Source organism: Suricata suricatta, chromosome 17, assembly GCF_006229205.1.
Source record: "Suricata suricatta isolate VVHF042 chromosome 17, meerkat_22Aug2017_6uvM2_HiC, whole genome shotgun sequence".
NCBI lineage: Eukaryota > Metazoa > Chordata > Mammalia > Carnivora > Herpestidae > Suricata > Suricata suricatta.
This window is the reverse complement of record NC_043716.1, coordinates 18,284,389-18,301,895: the sequence shown is the minus strand read 5'-3', so window position 1 is coordinate 18,301,895 and position 17,507 is coordinate 18,284,389. Positions and strand designations below refer to the sequence as shown.

At 55.4% G+C, this 17,507-nt stretch overlaps 1 protein-coding gene across 4 annotated transcripts in view; it reads right to left on the bottom strand.

Moving 5' to 3' along the window:
* The window catches only part of RAB11FIP4 (RAB11 family interacting protein 4), a 72,185-nt gene that overhangs the window by 20,523 nt on the left and 34,155 nt on the right, over positions 1-17,507 (bottom strand). Inside the window, exon 1 of one of the 4 annotated variants that reach the window (XM_029928357.1) lies at positions 10,661-10,851. The exons of 1 other annotated variant lie outside the window; for it this stretch is intronic. Coding sequence is in view for 1 of the 3 variants with exons in the window: in XM_029928356.1 (XP_029784216.1) it covers positions 10,661-10,690 (30 nt within the window). In the remaining 2 variants the exon portion in view is untranslated. Of the gene's footprint in view, positions 1-10,000; positions 10,085-10,660; positions 10,852-17,507 lie in introns of those variants that run through there. 2 more of the 4 variants (XM_029928356.1, XM_029928358.1) reach the window with 2 other exon arrangements.

Sequence of the window (17,507 nt, the reverse complement as noted above, 5' to 3'; positions counted from 1 at the left end):
AAGAGACTAGATTTTGCTGAAGCTTGGTGGATCTAAATTATCATGATGATGTTTTGTGAACACTATATATATATATATATATATATATATATATATATATATATATATATATAATCTAAGTAAATTACTTCTGTTTCTTGTTTTCTCTCAATAGTACAGGTATATTTTAATTTTAAAGGAAAGTGTACATATAATCCAGCCAGAGACATTTAAAACTGCAAAGGCAATTTTTGTTTACTCAGAACTGTGTTTAGTGTAGTCATAACACAAATGTAAAAGCTGTTTTACGTAGAGTGACTGGCTAACAAGCGCGGAGAGCCGAGTTGGTCCTGGAACTGCAGGCCAGTATCTGATCACAGGGCAGGCTGCCTCTGGCCGGAAGCACTCACTCATTGAGCAAGATACACCAGTTTCTCTGTGCCAGACAGTATTTCTGGTTACTTGAAACCCAGAGCAGATTTCTTCCCTCGACTGTGGTCAGTTTGGGAAGCGGGGGGCGGGGGGAGCCTACCACTGCTGGGACACGTGGGCACCTCCCTCAGCTGCGACACCAGCCTCCCTCGGGCATGGTCAGCACTGGAGCTCCCCTCCCTCTTCAAGGCTGGCCGTCCAGGGTCAGGGATGGTGACTGAGTGGCCAGACAGACACCGCAGCTGTATCTGGCTAAGTGACCCATCCGTAAGGAAAAACCACTGGGGGAGGTGGCCCCAGGGTGACCTGCTCCCGAAGGGACCAAGCCCTTGATGGGATGTGACCGCTCTAAGGAAGCCATGGGTCCCAGATCTGAGTGGTCCAGTGAACGAACCTCCTGAACAAAAATAATTCGAAAGAGGCCACCTAGTCTACCCCCGCCCCCAAACAAAGTCAATAGTCTTGATTTTCAAGTGAGTGTGTGGACTTCGGAGGCAAACTGTTGGGGATTAGGAAAACAAAACTTAAATTGCTTCCACATCTGGAAACCGAACCCGGCGGCCAGCCCCAAGAATTCCAGGCATGTCAGCTGACGGAGGAGCTGCAGGTCAAGGGAGGGTTTCCTGTGCCCCCACACGCACCTACCGGAATCCCCGAGATGGGTCTACATCAAGTGGCCAGGCAGGAGAAAGGAAAAGAAAGGGACACACAGGAGCGCCTACCACGTGTCTGCTGTGCGCTATACTGAGGTGGTCTCGTTTTCTGCCCCCCAAATCTCTGTGAGTAAACATGGTTGCCTCCTTACAGGTAAGGACCCAGTGTCTAGAGGGTTGAATTGGCCTTCCCCCAAAGCTAGGCTGTGATTTTTCTCTCCAGCCCTCTTGTCACACAGGGAGGGTAAAGCCATGTGAAACTGAAACGGGAACGCCCTAACGTCAATCACCCCATCTGAATTCTCCGAAGAGATCTCCCAAGTGCGCCCTGAGAAGCGTCAGTCCCCGCCACCCACTGGCCCTGTGGCTCAGCGAACCTCAGCCAGGTGTCAAGCAACTCCAATGTCAAGGGCGAACGAACATGCTACAAGTCGAAAGGGGCACCCATCAAGGGTTCTCCTGGCTCTTTGAACAGGCAGCTATTTTGGGCTACAAATTATAGCTTTTAAAGATGTGGCTGTTTGAAGTGAGGACTTAATTACTCCCATAGTCAAGAGTTTGTGGGGGCTCACTCTGGGGGCTCCACTTTTACCATCACCATAAGAGTGTCAAGAGGGGCTTGAGCTGGGCCAACAGCGACACAGGCCAGCGCTCCCGCCTCCAGCCGTCCACCAGGTGGGCCGAGCCACATTCCTTCATGGGGTACCCTCAAACGACGGCACATGAACTTCCCAGGGAGAGGCTATGATCTTTCTGCTCCAAGGAGAGCACATCTGAACAGAGCTGACTGACAGGCCAGAGCCGGGCCAGGTACCTGCTTTGTGCCATTCTTGGTACAGAAAGCCTCAGGTCTGTGGGTGGCCTGGGGGGCTCAGTCCGTTAAGCGTCTGACTTTGACCCAGGTCACGATCTTGTGGTTCATGAGTTCGAGCCCTGCATTGGGCTCTGTGCTGACAGCTCAGATCCTGGAGCCTGCTTCAGATTCTGTGTCTCTTGCTCTCTCTGCCCCTCCCCTGCTTGAGCTCTGTCTCTCTCAAAAAATAAACATTAAAAAAACCTTTTTTTTTTTTTTAAAGCCTCAGATTTCCAAGGCCAAGCAGAGAGCCAGCATTCACCTGAGCTAACAACCAGAGCTGCTGGGACAGACCAGGACCAGGTAGGCCATGGACAAGGCAACTCTTCCACCCCCCAACCCCCACCAAGTCCCCTGCCAGATCCTCGAGTTTTATAACCTTCGGGCACCTCCTATTATGCCAGAACCCCAGCAGTGCTCCCAGCTGGCCCCAGGCAGGTGCTCCCTGTCCTTCTGCCGCCTCCAGGTCCAGCTCGCCAGGCCGGGGTCCCAGGGGCTGCCATCTCACACTGGCACCAGAGTGCAGCTGGGGAGCCACGAGCCAGGTGGGTGGAGCCAGCTCAGGTCCCTTCCCGGGCCCTCCCACGGTAGGAACAGGTACGAGCTCTGGGTCTGACCACAAACCATAGCTTGGGGCTCAGAGGGCAGGCAGGCAGTCCCCAGGGTGAGTACAAGGGCACTGATGGTCCATGAAGGTCCCTGTCAAGGACCCACAAGCTCCCCAATGGCCACAAAACCAGGCCCTGTCTCAGATCGGCACCCATAGCCCATTCCGGCTGGTCTCAGCCTCCCCTCCCCTTGCCCGCCAAGCTCCTGCCCAACGTTATCACCACCCCCACGCTTTGACATGTGCTGTTCATTGTGCCTGAAACAGTTTCTCCTCGGGCCACAAAGGCCTGTCCCTAAGGAAGCCCCCATCCGAAAGTCCCTGCACCCAGGGGCCCATCCTTCCCCTCCACGCACACCTTGCCCAGCCCAGAACTGAACTCCTGGGGCCGTCCAGCCATCTCTGGACACAAGCCCTCTGCCCCCATGATTTCCTCCCCACCCCCCGGGACAGGACATTAGGTGAAGCAGCTGTATTCTACCCAGTGAGGAAATCCTCCCACCCCAGCCGTGGCACAAGGACCCACGGACTCCCTCTGTCCCCAGCCAGGTGCTGTGCCAGGCGCTGTGTGGTAGCCTGGCTTCCTGGGCAGGTCCCAAAGGGGCCACGACACCAGCTGCCACAGGCTCTCTGTAAACACACCTGTGCCCCAACCCTGGCCCGGTTTCTCATGGGGCTGGGTAACTCTCACACCACTTGCCACATGCCAGGACAGAAGTCCACCCTTGTTCCCGAGCCTGCGGACCACCTCATCTGACCCCATACATGATACCGAGGGGGTCGGCCACTGCCTTCCATCGGGATCTCAAGAGGGAGAGGCAGAGACCTCCAACAAGAACACGGCTAGAAAGCACCACCGGCCCGGGGAGTCTCTGTCCCACTGGCATCCCTCTTTGCTGAGGCCCTATTCAGAGTGGCCCACTTCCGGCTGGGCAGCCCGAAGTAGCTTCAGCCAACGCCCCAAATGTGGCCTGCTGCTCTCTCAGCGAGTGGTCCACCTCATCGACCTCATCCCCCAAAGGCGTGGAGGCCCTGACCACTCATCATCCCATTCCCTCCCCGAGGCCGGCCACGCTGCCTGACACATCCTGCTCGCCCAGGCCCCTGTGCCTCCACCCCTGCAGTTCCCTGCCCTGAGATCCTCCGTCTGTCTCAGGGCGTCTACCCCGAGGAAACAGAAGGTGGTCTTCAACAGGAAAGAAGACCTCCATTAAGCGTCTGGGACATGACAGATGTTTTTGTGCATCCACCACCACAAAGATGAGAAAACTCAGGCTCAGAGAAGTTAGGTAACCTGCAAAGGGTCACAGAGCCAGCAGGGCTGGAATGTGAAACAAGGTCTAACTTGGATGCAGCAAGAAGGGTACAGAACACACCCCACACTCTTGGCAGCGTCTGGCGCTCGGCACTGGAGCAGGTTCCACCTGGTAGGCCACGGGCGCAGAAGTCAGCAAGGCGGAAGAACGTGGGTTCGAGATGCAGGGGCCATGGTCAGCGGCGGCTCCTGGGCCCATGCCACCCTGGCCATGAGGAGGAGCCCCCCCCACCCCCTTTCCTAAGGCAGGGAGCTTCAAAGAGGCTACATGTGGGAAGATTTTACAGAAAGGGAGAGGGGAGAGATTGGAAGGAAAATTGCTAAAGGGAAACACATGTGAAAATGAAAACTCGGGCACAGTGGGAGGAGGAGGAAGGGAAGGAGAAGATGATGTTCAAGGATTATAAACGGAGTCAGGAGGCCCAGATAAATTATACCCCTTTCCTGCTGCTATCTTTGGAAGGCCCGTAACTCACTCTCTGCCTTCATCTCCCTCTTAAGTGAGCTGGAATGGGGAGGGGGGTAACCTTAGAGGATACCTGCAAGAGAGAACCGGAGAAAGATGCCTCACACACAATCGTGGCAACTGGAGACAGAGGAAGAACTTGAGGCTCAGAGAGGTTGCTCTACTTGCCCAAGGTCACACAGCTCGTGTGCGGTAAAGCTGGCATCTGAGCCCAGGTCTGCCTGGTGTCCGACCTCGTCCCCTTCCTTGACCCACATCACAGTGAGTGTCCCCTCACATAATCCTCCCACCACTACAAGGTGGCTCTACTCCTTTCCCTGAAGAAACTGGGCAAACTACACAAGTGATCTAGAGGTTCCCTAGTTTCTGTGTTTCATTAACTCCAGGAGGCCTTTGGTTTTTAGGAAGCGCTGTTACACCAAGTACACCAAGAAAGAAAACGGCGCTGCCCATTAGATTATAGCACACCAGCGAATGTACGACACATACCAATTGAAGATGTCCAAACGTGGGGGAACACAAGTGTCTGAGAATCTGTCGAGTACGGTGTGCACGTGCGTGGGGAATGGGGGTTCGGCCACTGCTCCTCAGAAGGTGTGTGACTCGAAGGGTAGAGGACACCTCCACGCACACACGTGCACTCACTCACGCACACCTGGCTGCTACGGGGCCTTTCTTCGGTAGTAATGGATGCAATCTTGCAGGTGAGCCCTGCCTGCCAACGGGCACCCTCATTTCACCAGGAGTACCTTGTGGGAGCAGGCAGGGCCGTCCTGCCCACCACCACCTGCCAGCCAGCCCGGTCAGTCCCGCCTCCGGGGAGCGGCACGCCTCACCTCTCCGCAGTGATGAACAGGTAGGCTTATCCCTTGGAAAACTACCCAGGGTGCTCCCCCAACATGGCCTGTGGCTGTACCATCCGCCCCTTTCTGACTGGCCCCTCTCCTGATCTCGTGGGGCCCTGGAGGCAGACGCTGGGGGCGCTGAGGGCTGGCAGCAGCACCGGGGCGCACTGCTCCCAGCTGGCTTCTGGCTGGACACAGGGAGGCCCAGGCTGCAGGCGGGGGAGGGTGGTCAGGCAGGGCAGGACGGACCAGTGGAGCCCCACACCACCCCCCAGGGAGACTCCTGTCACCTTGGGACATGCTTTGCATTCGATTCAGACCGCCACCACCAGTCACCCAGTCACGTTGCACAGGGCCCCAGAGTCACATCTGCAGAAGCTGCGTGGGTTTATTTAAGACACAGGGGCTGAGAAAGAGTGGAGTTTTGCTCCTCCCGTCGAGGCCCTCAATAGTGGAGCTTCCCCACCACTTTCCTGTCTCTGCCAGAAATCCCGCAAGGTACTAAGGTTATCAGTCACAAGGATCCAACCCATAGAAGCCCTCGGGAACTAAAAATAACAGCTCACTCACAGGCTAGGCACGGTTTTAAGTGCTTTTCACACACGCACATGCCTCCCCGTCATCTTACATAGGAGCAGTGGGAGGCGCAGAGCGAGTAAACGGTTTGCCCAAGGTTCCTGGCAGAGGTAGGATTTGAACGCAGGCCACCTGACTCCACAGAGCCCAGCCTCCGGGCTGCCACACAACCCTACCTCTCTGGCCAGCTCCCCACCCACCAGGCGCCACCCAAGCTTTGGTCCAGACCCACTCTGGGCCTGCTAGGGGGCAGAGGCCCAGTTTGCCTTTGCCATCATCACCCTACGGAGGCTCAGAGAGAGGAGGCGGCTTGCCTGGAGTCCCAGAGCGAGCGAGTCGTAGAGCCACAGTCTCAACAGTGTCTTTTCTGGCTCCAAAGAAACGTTTTTCTACTTGAAGAAAACAGGCACTGGGTGGCCGAGCATGACATGAAGGCACCGATGTTTTGAGGTGGAGATTTCTCCTAGGAAAACCAGCAAGGAAAACCTTGCCCCTGGGCTCTCCCCTGTCTGAAGAGGGAGATGGAAGGCCGGTGCAAAGAGCAGACTGTGCCCACCAGCCCCACTCAACAACCCCCTGATCCCAAGTCTGCTGCAGGCCACACTGGCTACTGGAAAGGCAGGTTCCCTTTTCAGGCCGTTAGGGTTGCAGAGCGCAGGGAGCAGGGGACACGGATGACTCAAGAGAGCGAGAGCTCCCGCCCACTCTCCCACACTCCAGTTCTGTTCAGGCCTTCCTCTTTTGGGTCCCTTAAAAGAGAAAGGCTCCCAGGAGCGGGGCCACAGCTATTAATACTAACTGCCACAGAGCTTTTTTTGCATTTGAATCAAGTTTACAACTCTGGGAAAGAACCTGGTTGTCTGGGAAGACGAAAACAGGTTGAATCAATTAAGAGTATGGCCAAGAGATGCAACATTTCCCGTTTCTTGAAGGAAGTCAAGCAGTAGGGTGGGAAAGGTTGGTGTTCCCAGTACCGGCCTGCCAGACGGGGGCCGGGCCACAGGTCACACAGACCCCACAGGTCTGGACCTCCAACCAAACCTCCTGATTGCCCACCTTCTCCCTGTACACACACACACACACACACACACACACAATCGTGTGTGCGATCTCTCTCTTTCTGGGGACCCAGGCTGGACAGAGATTAGACCCAAACATGTTGCCCAGGTATGTGAGTGCCTTCGCTAGGCTTCTCAGGAGGCCGGGGCACAGAACTGGAAGTGAAGGAAGGCTCGGGCACCCTGGGGCCCGGGGAGGTCGAGAGCCCGAGGAGATGTCTGAGGGGCTGGCCAGAGCACGGGTCTTGGGTGCTGGACTTGCTGCACCCCCACTCACGTGGACCCATGGGAACAGGGAGATGGCCCCAGGGGTGCACTGCCTGCTGACGCACCTGTGTGCAGGTCACCCAAGTGGGTTCCACTCACAGGATTTGTGTGGCGGAAATAACACCTGGCAAGAATGGTTTCCACATTCACGGGGACAGGCTTCTCTGTGGGCAGGAAAGTCCACCGCAGCAATGGCCACACACGGTCACTTCTCAAGAAAGGCCTCAGTGCCCGGACCCCTCAGCAGCAAGGGTTTGGAGAGAACAGAGCGATGGAATGCGTTTTGTGCCTGTGGATTTCTAGTCTCACCTGTGCCGTTCTTTTCCTCTCATTCTCGCAGGGCTTGTGCGGCCCCAGTATGAGCATGTGCCCCCTCGGCTCACTCTCCAATCCAGCAGCCTCCCTGCATTTCCAGGGGCACACCTCACCAGCCGTGGGCCTACCTCAGGGCCTTTGCAGGTGCTGCTCCATCTACGTAAACCTCTTTTTGTCAAGACGCCACCTTCTCGGCGAGGACTTCTCTGCTTACTCTGTTTAAGTACAACACCCACTGCCCGCTTTGTCTCCTGCCACCTCACGCGCTGCACATTCTACCTGCTTGGCGGCCATCACGTGAGCTCCTTGAAGGCAGGGGCTGCTGTCGTTTGCCGCCATGTCACCAACACCCAGCACAGACTCTAGCACAAATTAGAGGCTCAAGTATTTGACAGATGAATGGCCTCGGGCAATGTGCTGGGTGGGGGCTGGGAAACAGAAATGGGGAAGCGTCTGTGCCCTGGACTGCCATCTGAGAGAGGAGACTGCCACACACATCCGGGAGAGGCGACCACACAACGTCCAGGGGGACACAAGGTAGGCCTGCCAAATCGACATGCCTGTCTTATTGTGCCCTGATGGCCAGGGCTCCCCACTACTCCAGCCGGGAGCCCAGGCCGGAGGAGGACCTGCGCAGTCCTCCTCCTTGGAATGGCTACTGTTTTGATACCATCATCAATGCCTCCTTACTGAGTCAAGACCAACAGAGCGGACCCAGACGAAAACAGAGCCCAATCGCAGGGATTCTCTATGCCTGCCAAAACCAAGGCACTGTGCCCCACTGCCAACTCCAGGCAGCAGGCAGACCAGATAAAGAGGCTTCCTTTTGAGCCCTGTGACAGGAGACCGAGCCCAGGGCCAGGGAGTGGGAACCCTCTGCCCAGGCTGCCCTCCCCTGCATCCGAGGCCCTGAGATGCCTGCCTTCCAGGAACTGCTCACCTATTTTATTGGGAACCTTTTTACCTCCTCCCTACCCAGAGCTAAAATATATACACTGAAGCGAAACTGTGAGCAAGGTCAGTTGGTGAAACATCCCTTGGCATAACAGGCCACCTCAGAAGAGGGACAGTCGGCCCTAGGAAAGGAAGTTTCTAGCCACCTGGAGGGAGAGGGGGAGAACTCGGGAAGGTGAGAGTCAGGCGGGCTTCCGGTGAAGGGAAAGCCCGAGGCATGGGGCAGCTGGTCCCCCCAGGAGGGAAGGGGGCTAGTAGGCCATGAAGAGGCCAGTGTGCTTGGGGAGGGCACCAAGCTCTGAAGGGATGAAAGGATGGGGCAGGGGAGGGGAGGGGCGGGGCCAGGGGAATATCCACCAGCCAGAAGTGTGATCTCAGCTGCAGCCAAGAGCCTCCCCAGGCGGGCTGCTCCAGGCCTCCTTATTTCTTCTCCCTTTCTTCCCTTACTTGACTAAAAGTCCTTCCCAAGCACAGGTTCTGGGTAGTCTGTCCTGCTGGCCTTCCTTGGGGCAAAGGTCATACCTTCCAGCCTGCTCACCAGGCCTGGCTAGTCAGGTCCCTCCCCTAGGCAGTCTTATCTCTCACTGGCCTTAGTCAACCACCCCTCCCCCTCCATGAAGCCCCAGGGTCCCCCAAACAACACAGCTGGTCCCCCAGAACACATCCCCAGAACTGTGACATCTGCTCCAAGTCCCAAGTCCTTCCCGGGCTTCCCCCATTCCTCCAGTCCACACACTCGGCCCAGTGAAGTCACAGCTAACTCAGAGACAACCCAGATCAATGTACCTGAGGGCTCAGGAGAGTGGGAGAGGTAACACTTCGACCCTCGCTTTCAGTCTCCTGCAGCCTGCAAACACCTTAGGGACAGGGAAGTATCCCCGTGCAACAGTGCTACTGGGGCACATTTGCAGCATGTCACCAATGCCAGCTAGCTCAGCAGAGTTAAGGTTTGGGCCAGTCTATCTGGGTAAGCTGGCGCCTGGCTCATAGCAAGACTCAAGCCAATGACAATGACCCGAGAACTCCACCAAGGCTGACCTGGATAGTCATAGAGAGATTCTTACAGCAAAGGTCTGATATACACGCAACTGGTCACCTCACCCTGTTTGAGACTCCCTTTCCCCTAACCTGGCAGGCAGCTACATTACATCCGGGGAAGGACCTGGAGGTGTCCCAGGGGAGGTGCCCCAGGGGAGGTGCCCGCCCCACCCCTTTCCCTGGAACCCAAACAATTAGCACCTGCCTTCCACCCAGGGAGGACAGGGGTTTGGCAGACCACCAGCAACCAACCCAGGGGTCTGCCAAGGCAAGACGTGCAGGCGGAGTGCAGGAATCCAGCCCCCTCACAATCCTTTGAGGAGGAGGCCTATAAATAAATCAGACAAGGAAGCTGGCATGTCTGTCAGGGTGAATGATGTGTCACCTACAGCCATCTGTGGGTGAGCACGGCTGGGAAGAAGGCTAGATGGAGAAAGAGGTGCGCTGAAGGGTGTGCGCGGATGAGAAGGGATCAAGTCCAGGGCTGAACAGGGACCAGATTCCCCATAGCACAGACACAGTTCTCCAGAGGCTACTCCGCCAAGACCTCAGGGCCGCCTGTCGCCCGCAGAGAAGCGGCTGTGACAACACCAACTACTACCTGGGCCGACCGCAAGGCTTTCAGGGCCGGAGGGCACGTACCTCCGGCCTCGGCGACGTCGCGGCTGCGAAGGGGCAGGGCCCTGTTCCCAAACTGCGACTGGGGCTGGCTCTCCTCCCTCTTGCCGGGCAGAGCCCCTCGGAGAGGCGAGGGAACCCGGGAACAGGCTCGGTGCAGCGGCCATAGAGCTACGGAAAAACTTCGCCGGCGCAGAGCGCCCTCCGAGACTCGGTGGAACCAAGGGCAGAGGGCTGGGACAACACCGGTCCCGGAGGGGCAGGCGTGCCGCGAGCAGAAGTGGGACGCGGAAGCGGGGGAGTCCCGAGGAAGGCGTCCTGGCACACCAGCCCCCTGCCCAGCCCACCAGATCCCCCTAAAAATACTTCTAGGAAACTGCGCCGAAGAAGCGGCCCCTTCTCCCTGGGCCCCGGGGCTAGCCCGGCCCACCCCCGCACCTGGGAGCCCGCAGAGGACCCGGAGAGGAGAACGGCTTCTCTTCTGTGGCTCAGCGAGCGAGGACGCAGGTAACCCGACCTCCCCGGCCAGGGCCGAGGGGGCGGACACTCCCGGGGCGGGAGCGGGCGCCTGGGCTGCGGGCGAAGTTCCGCGGTCTGGCAACTTCCCTGGCCCCGGGAGCGCGGGCCAGGCCAGGTGCGCGGAGACGGAGCCCCTCGAGCCCGAGCCCCTCGGCCGCCGCTTACCTGACCCCCGGAGGCGGGCGGGGTGCGCATCCCCCGTCCGGCGGCGAGTCGGTGCGCTGCGGAGGGGCAAGGAGCGGGCGGGCGGGCACTGGTCGGCGGGAAGAGCAGGGGCGCAGCGGGCAGCGCGAGGAGCGTAGAGACGATCCCGCCGCGCCGCGGCCACCCAGCCGCTCTCTCGCTTCGGCACCAGTTTAAGGCGGCGGCCCCGCCCCCACCCGCGCCCGTTGCCGGGAGACCCGCGTGGGCCGAAGGGCTCTTTGTATCAAAGCTGCCGTGACATCACGAGGCGCCCGGGCCCCGGGATCGTGGGGGCGGGGCCTCGCGTCGGGGGCGGGGCCGGAGGAGGAAGCCCGGTCTGGGAACCCGAGCCGCGGGGGGCGGGGCCCAGGTAACCCCGCCCCTAAGGTAGGGCAGGTGGCTGCGGCGGCGCGGACCAATGGCCGCACGGCCGCGGGACTGGCCGAGGCTATCCCCCACTCCTCCCCGAGAGGGCGCGTGTGAAGGTGGGGCTCGCCCGGGCCCGCCCGAGCCCGCGTCTCAAGGTTATTGGTGCCCGGGTGTGCGCGGCCCGGGGCGGGGGATTCCAGGAGATCGATTCTCTAAGTTCACACTCCTGGCCGGCGGGCGCTGTCGCTGCCGTGCCCTGTGCAGGCCACTCACTGTTTGCGGTCGCTGTCCTGCGGGATTCCGGCCAGAGCTCACATTTGCGAACCCGAAGGAAGACCTGCCAAACTCCCAGCCCCCTCGCGCACTACCACCACCATCAGCCCGAGACTGGTGGCTCGCGAATTGATTCTCATTCCGAATCCCACTCACAACTTTCCCAGTCTTTTCGTGTGAGGTCAAACGCTGCCTTATAACCAGCCCAGGAATGAAGAACCAAGCAGCAACACGAACTAAAAACAAAAAAGGAAGTATCCCTGTATTAAATGCTAGTAAGTAAATCCAATATAAGTAAGGCATGTGCCCCCCTCATAACTCTTCACTATGCTCTGGATTAAAGAAAGCACAAATGTAAAGCAGCAAACATTACAAATGTTTCTCTTTGATTCGATGTTACATTGTGCAACTGGGGCTAGGGGGTGGAGGGTTTATCTTCGAATTTGTCCCAGGAGTCCTCACTGACCAACACAGTGGCAGTTTAGTATAGGCAGGGCCTCCTGGCAGCTTGGTGCTTTGGTCCAGCTCCAGCACCAAAACACACACACACGCACACACACACACTCAGCTTTTCTGCCCCCTTCTCCCTAGCTCTTTGCTCTCAACTTCCTTCTCCCCAATATCTCCTGGAAGAGGGTACACTTAATTTTAGGCATGCATCAAAGGTGTGGTGCATGAATGAGCCTGTGCACCCTAGGCTTTTCTGGGTCCTAGTTTCTTCCAGCAAAGGTCGGTGAAGAAAAGCAGACCTTGTCAAGTACCCCGCCCCCGCCGTCTTTAGGGGTAGCCCGATGGACATTTTAAGAGCTCTGTGGAGAGAGTGGTGCTAGTGGCCCCTCTTTAGTTTTTCCCAGAGGTGGTGGGGTAGAGAGAGCATCTCCAGGTATGTGTCCTGAAAATCAGTGTGACAGAGAGGAGGGTCACCAGATGCTAGCATGGAATGCTTTGAGTCTGAAGCCTAGGGCTTCAGACTTACACCATACCACGGGGAAGCCATTTAATGTTTCAGTTGCCACCACTTTCCTCTTTCAGTTGTGAGGTTTGAATGAAGTGATAAAATAAGTGTCTAGTTCAATGCCTCCTGTGCTGCAGGCATTCGATAAGTGGTAGCTTCGAGTTATTCCCAGCAGTACCAGTGAGCCCCAGTCTGACCCAATGATTCAGCACATGAGCTCCAGAACCAGAGCCGAAGGTCATATCTTGGCTTTACCACCGTATACAGGGATAGTGGGATGAGCCTAGGCAAGTTTAATTCCCAGTGTCTCAGTTTCCTCGCCTGCAAACTGGAGATAATAATAGAACGTATTTCAGGATTATTGTGAGGATCAAAATAATCAGGACCCACGTAATACTCTGAACAGGCCTGGTGCATAAAGGGTGCTCCACAAAGAGCGGCCATTTTCAGTCACCGTATGAAGAACTGGGAAGGACTGCGCTGGGGCTTATAAGCTGCAGCAGCTTGCAGGATGATTTAGAAGCCTGACTTTTGGGAGAGGCCCTGACAACTTCCACAGGGTTCAGGGAAGCAGTGATGATTTGAAGCTTAGAGAGAAAGGCCAGTTGTCTTCTGAAATGGGATGTGGGAACTGAGGGCTCCAGCCTAGGCTAGGGCTCCCAGAGGACTCAGTGTTCTCCATTCAAATGGGGGCTGGGAGAGAATTATTAGGGAAATATCGTCCTGCCCCCTGAGCATGGCCCTACCTTTGGGGGTGGGGGCAAGGAGGGTCTTGAGTTAGCTACCCTGGTTCCTTAGAACAGCTGTGTTAAAGATGTTAGGGAGCCAAAGCACTTCAAGCTAGGAAGGCTCTCTGGATGGATATACTCTTCCCCCACTTTATGGATGGGAAGGTGGAGGGCCAGAGAAGGATGGGAATTTGCCCAGAGCCACACAATAAGGTATCAGATAGCAGGACTGAAACTCAGGCTCCTGGCTGCCGCGCAGAGCCCTCCACTTCCTCTCTGAGACGCTTTCCTGAGGGGGCACGGCCCGCAGGGGCAGGGCGTGATGGGCAGTTAACATGGTTGCAGAGCTCCCCAGGCGCCTTGAGTCTCCTAAGTGGTCTGACTGGCGATTTCAGAAGAACCTCTCATTAAAAACAGAAACCCTCTCCCAGGGAACGTGTCCTAGAATAATTTTCAGAGGGGCAGGGCACTCTGATTCTTTTTATGTGGGAGACTGCTTCTGCTATCATTGATAAGACGCTACTCCCATGAGGTTGAATGCCAAACCTAGAGAGAAGCGGATAGAATGCGGAAAAGCAGGAGTTACTGGCCTCCGGAAACCGATGGGGGTGGAAAACGCGTGTCCATTCGGGCGAGCCAGGTGAAGGGAGAGAATATGGTCAGTTCTCTCTGCACCACAGCTATCTGCCTACCTTGGTCTACTTCTGCTGCCACCAGGCAGGAGCTGGCTCATCCTCAGACGGTGTCGAGAGACAACGTTTTTGTACATGGTTGGGGCCATGTGGAAGACTGGCTGAACATATACCGCATAATGATAACAAGGAAAGAGCTCTCTGAACATTGCCCGGTGTTGACATTAGCCAAGAAAATGATGCCAACCAACATCAGCCAAGTGAGCAAACAAGAAAATGGCTACACAAATAAGACCAGAGCTGGGGAGGGGCGGGGAATAAAAAAGCATTAGAGCCACAGGTCCAGTGGTTCTCAAACTCGGTTCCTCGGAATTCATGGGTTTCTCTGGAGCTTCTGCTAAGGAGTGGGGGAGGGGAGAAAGGCTCCAGGTAAGCAAGAAGAGCCTCATGTCCATCTGCCTTACAGATAGGCGTCCACATAAGATTGCATGTGAACAAAGAGTTCCATGGCTTTCAATTTGTTTCAGATCATGAGTCTAATATAACCGCTCATTTCCAGAACAAGGCAAAAAGCCCTAGAGGCAGAAGATGACTTCTCTTCCTGGCCCCCCCCCCTCCTCCATTTCATGGTCACTGGCAGAGCCAGGATTAGAGCTGGATCTCTCCACTCTCTGCATAGTGCTGAGATGGATATCAGTCACCAGCCACAGCTGTCACCATCGGTCACACCTGGTCACACATGCTAGCCATTACTGCTGCCCAAGCAGCTCCACCAGCGACTGTTCTTGGTGTGGAAGAGCCCTCTGCGTAGCCAGCTCAGGCTCCCACCACTAACACCTGTCTTCTCTCCCCTCCTCTTTAGTTTTTTAGTGTTTGTTTATTTATTTCTAATTTCTATTTATTTTTGAGAGAAAGACAGAGTCAAGAGGGGCAGGGGCAGAGAGAGAGGGAGACACAGAATTGGAACCAGGCTCCAGGCTCTGAACTGTCAGCACAGAGCCTGATGCGGGGCTCAAATCCACAAACTGTGAGATTATGACTTGAGCTGAAGTCGGACACTTAACCAACTGAGCCACCCTGGTGCCCCATTCCTCTCCTCATTAGACGGCCCTTGAAATGGTCAGAAAGCATCAGCCCCAACTGGTAAGTCTCAGCTCTCCATTCCAGGGGACAAATTCAACCTTCGATGACGCAAGCAGTAGCCTTGGAAAGAGAAGCAGGTACTAAGGAAGCAGACAGAACCCTGGGATTGCAGAGGTCTCTTGATCCCAAAGGAAAGTTGGTCCCCATCTCCTGTTTAGAAACAACAGGAGCGACCCCTGAATCTGAGAGCCCTTTCACTCTGGCAGGGGCTTGGCCAGGGGGCCTGCACTATGTCTGGGAAGAGGAGGCATCTGGGACCACCCCTTCCTCTGGAAGGATATGGTTTGGACAGCACCTTGCTAAGATCCCTTCTCATTCTACAGCCCTGCGCTAGCCCTGGGGCAGATCTTGGACCCAGGCTCACACCTTGGATATGCGAGTCCCTTTCCACTGACAAACAGCTCAGTGCTGGTGATTGTCCAGAATGTCTACACTGCCTCAGTGCCTGTTTTTCCTCAAAATGTCTGGCTGGACGCTATGCAAACAGGGTGGCACTGGGTCTTACTGACTCGCCCCAGCTCAGTGTTCAGAGAGGCCAAGCTCTATTTTTGTCAACCTGTGCACATGTGAACAATGGGTTGTTTTCTTACTCATGCAAACCCTATAGGAGGGGCAGATGGTGAGAAACCCCGGGTTTCCTCTGACTCATTTGACCATTGAAGAGGAGGAGATGTCAGAGTGGGGAGGAAATCAGACAAGGTTGTCTTTGACTCGGATTGGGCGAGTGCAAAGGGGAAAAAACGTCTCCTTCCTTTAATCTTGGTAACGGTAAAATCAGGTGGCCTCCGTCCCCATCTCCTCCCAGCCCAGGCAGCAGTGTCTCTGACTGTTAGAAATCTGTGGTAAAACAGTAGTTCCCAAACAACACCCTAGACTCACTTGGGGAACTTAAAAAAACGTCAGATGCCGGGGTCGCGACTGCACCCAAATGTCTAGGGTGTGAGCCAGGGATTAGCAGTTTTTAAAGATTCCAGGTGTTTCCAATGCCTGAAATTTCAGAACAACTTTGCTAAAGGCCTGGGGACTACAATGGGAGCCAAGGCCATCACGGGTGAAGGCATCATCTGTCTGTTCATTCATTCATTCATTTGCAAATATTCAATGAAGATCTTCTCTGTGCCAGACCCTGGTCTGGGTATTGGAGATACAGCTGTGGTCACTAAGATCTCTCCTCACGGAGCTCACATTCTACGGGGGAACTCGGACAGTGAACAAATAAATGATATAACGCCACATGCTATGGAGAAAACCAAAGCAGGGTAAGAGATCAGAGATCTGGGGGAGAGGGGTTCTTTTTCATCCTAGACTTAGACACCAGATTTTGTTTTAGGAAAGGGTAGCTGCACCCCTGCTCACTGTCCAGGACTTCATCCTGCTCTCTGGCTAAAAGGACTTTCACTTGACAGTCCCTGAGGTCCCGTCTCCTGCCTCTCACAGGGCCTCCTGCCTGGCTCTTCCTCTTAAGCAATTTCTTCAAGGGGAAGGGGCTGGCATCTTCTGCACCGGGGCCCTGACTCCAACTCTGTGGCAGCAACAACGCCGGACACAGGGCCTGTGCAAGGCCAGGGGCCCATCAGGGATTTTAGGCTTGTGGGGTGTGGGAGAGGTCCCGCAAACAGTGACGAGAACCCTAAACTCAGGGGGAGAAGACCTGAATTTGAGGCCTGGCTCTGCCACTTCCTGGCAAAGAGCAGGTCATTTCCCTTGCCAGGCCTCAGTTTCCTCTTCGGTCCAATGGGAAGTGTAGGACCAACTTGGGAAGACCAGGATCTGCACTAAAAAAGAAAACATCAAACACCAATCCACCCGACGAGGACGTACCACAACATAACAACCACTCATATAAATGTCTGAGAAATTAAGGTGTAATCACGGCTGCTCTACTATAGAAATTTCTTTAAAAATTAATGTAGGGGCACCTGGGTGGCTCAGTCGGTTAAGTGTGTGACTCTTGATTTTGGCTCAGGTCATGATCTCATGGTTCTTGAGTTCGAACCCCACATTGGGCTCTGTGCTGATGGCATGGAGCCTGCTTGGGATTCTCTCTCTCCCTGCCCCTCCCCTGCTCGTGCTCGCGCTCTCTCTCTCTCAAAATAAATAAAAACTTAAAAAAAATTTAATTGATGCAAAAACTTGGAGAAAAAAAGAAAATGTCACAGACTTTTAGAAAGTGTTTTGCAGATATGAGGACTTTTTAGAACAGGCCTGTATACACATCACAGTGTAATATATAGCTGGAAGGGGTCCAGGCAACAGGCTTCGAGAGAAGAAAGGGCTTACCCCCAATCACAAAGCTTGTTAATGGCAGAAGATCCACACCGACCCCAGAAGGTGGGGGGGGCGGTTGGGAGGAGACTGGGAATGATGTTTAGTATCTTGTTTTCTGTGTCCGCTCGGCAAACTCCTATTCATCCTTCAAAACCCCACTCAGGTGTGACCTGCCAAGTGAAGCCTTCTGTGTCTCCTCCAGTGAGAATAAATTACTCCTTGGCTTCATGATCCCCAGGACTTCCAGCACAAGCTCTACCACTGTGAGGAACACATTGCGTTGTCCAGATTGGCCTCCTATCAGACTCCCTACCACGCTGTAATTCCTGAGAACAAGGTCCATGTCTCTGGTGTCTTTGGACTCCAGCTGTTAACAAGTCTCGCACATAGGAGACAGTTGAGGAGTGTCTGCGGACTGAATGAGACTGAGGATCACTCACACATAAATGATGGAGAGCGAA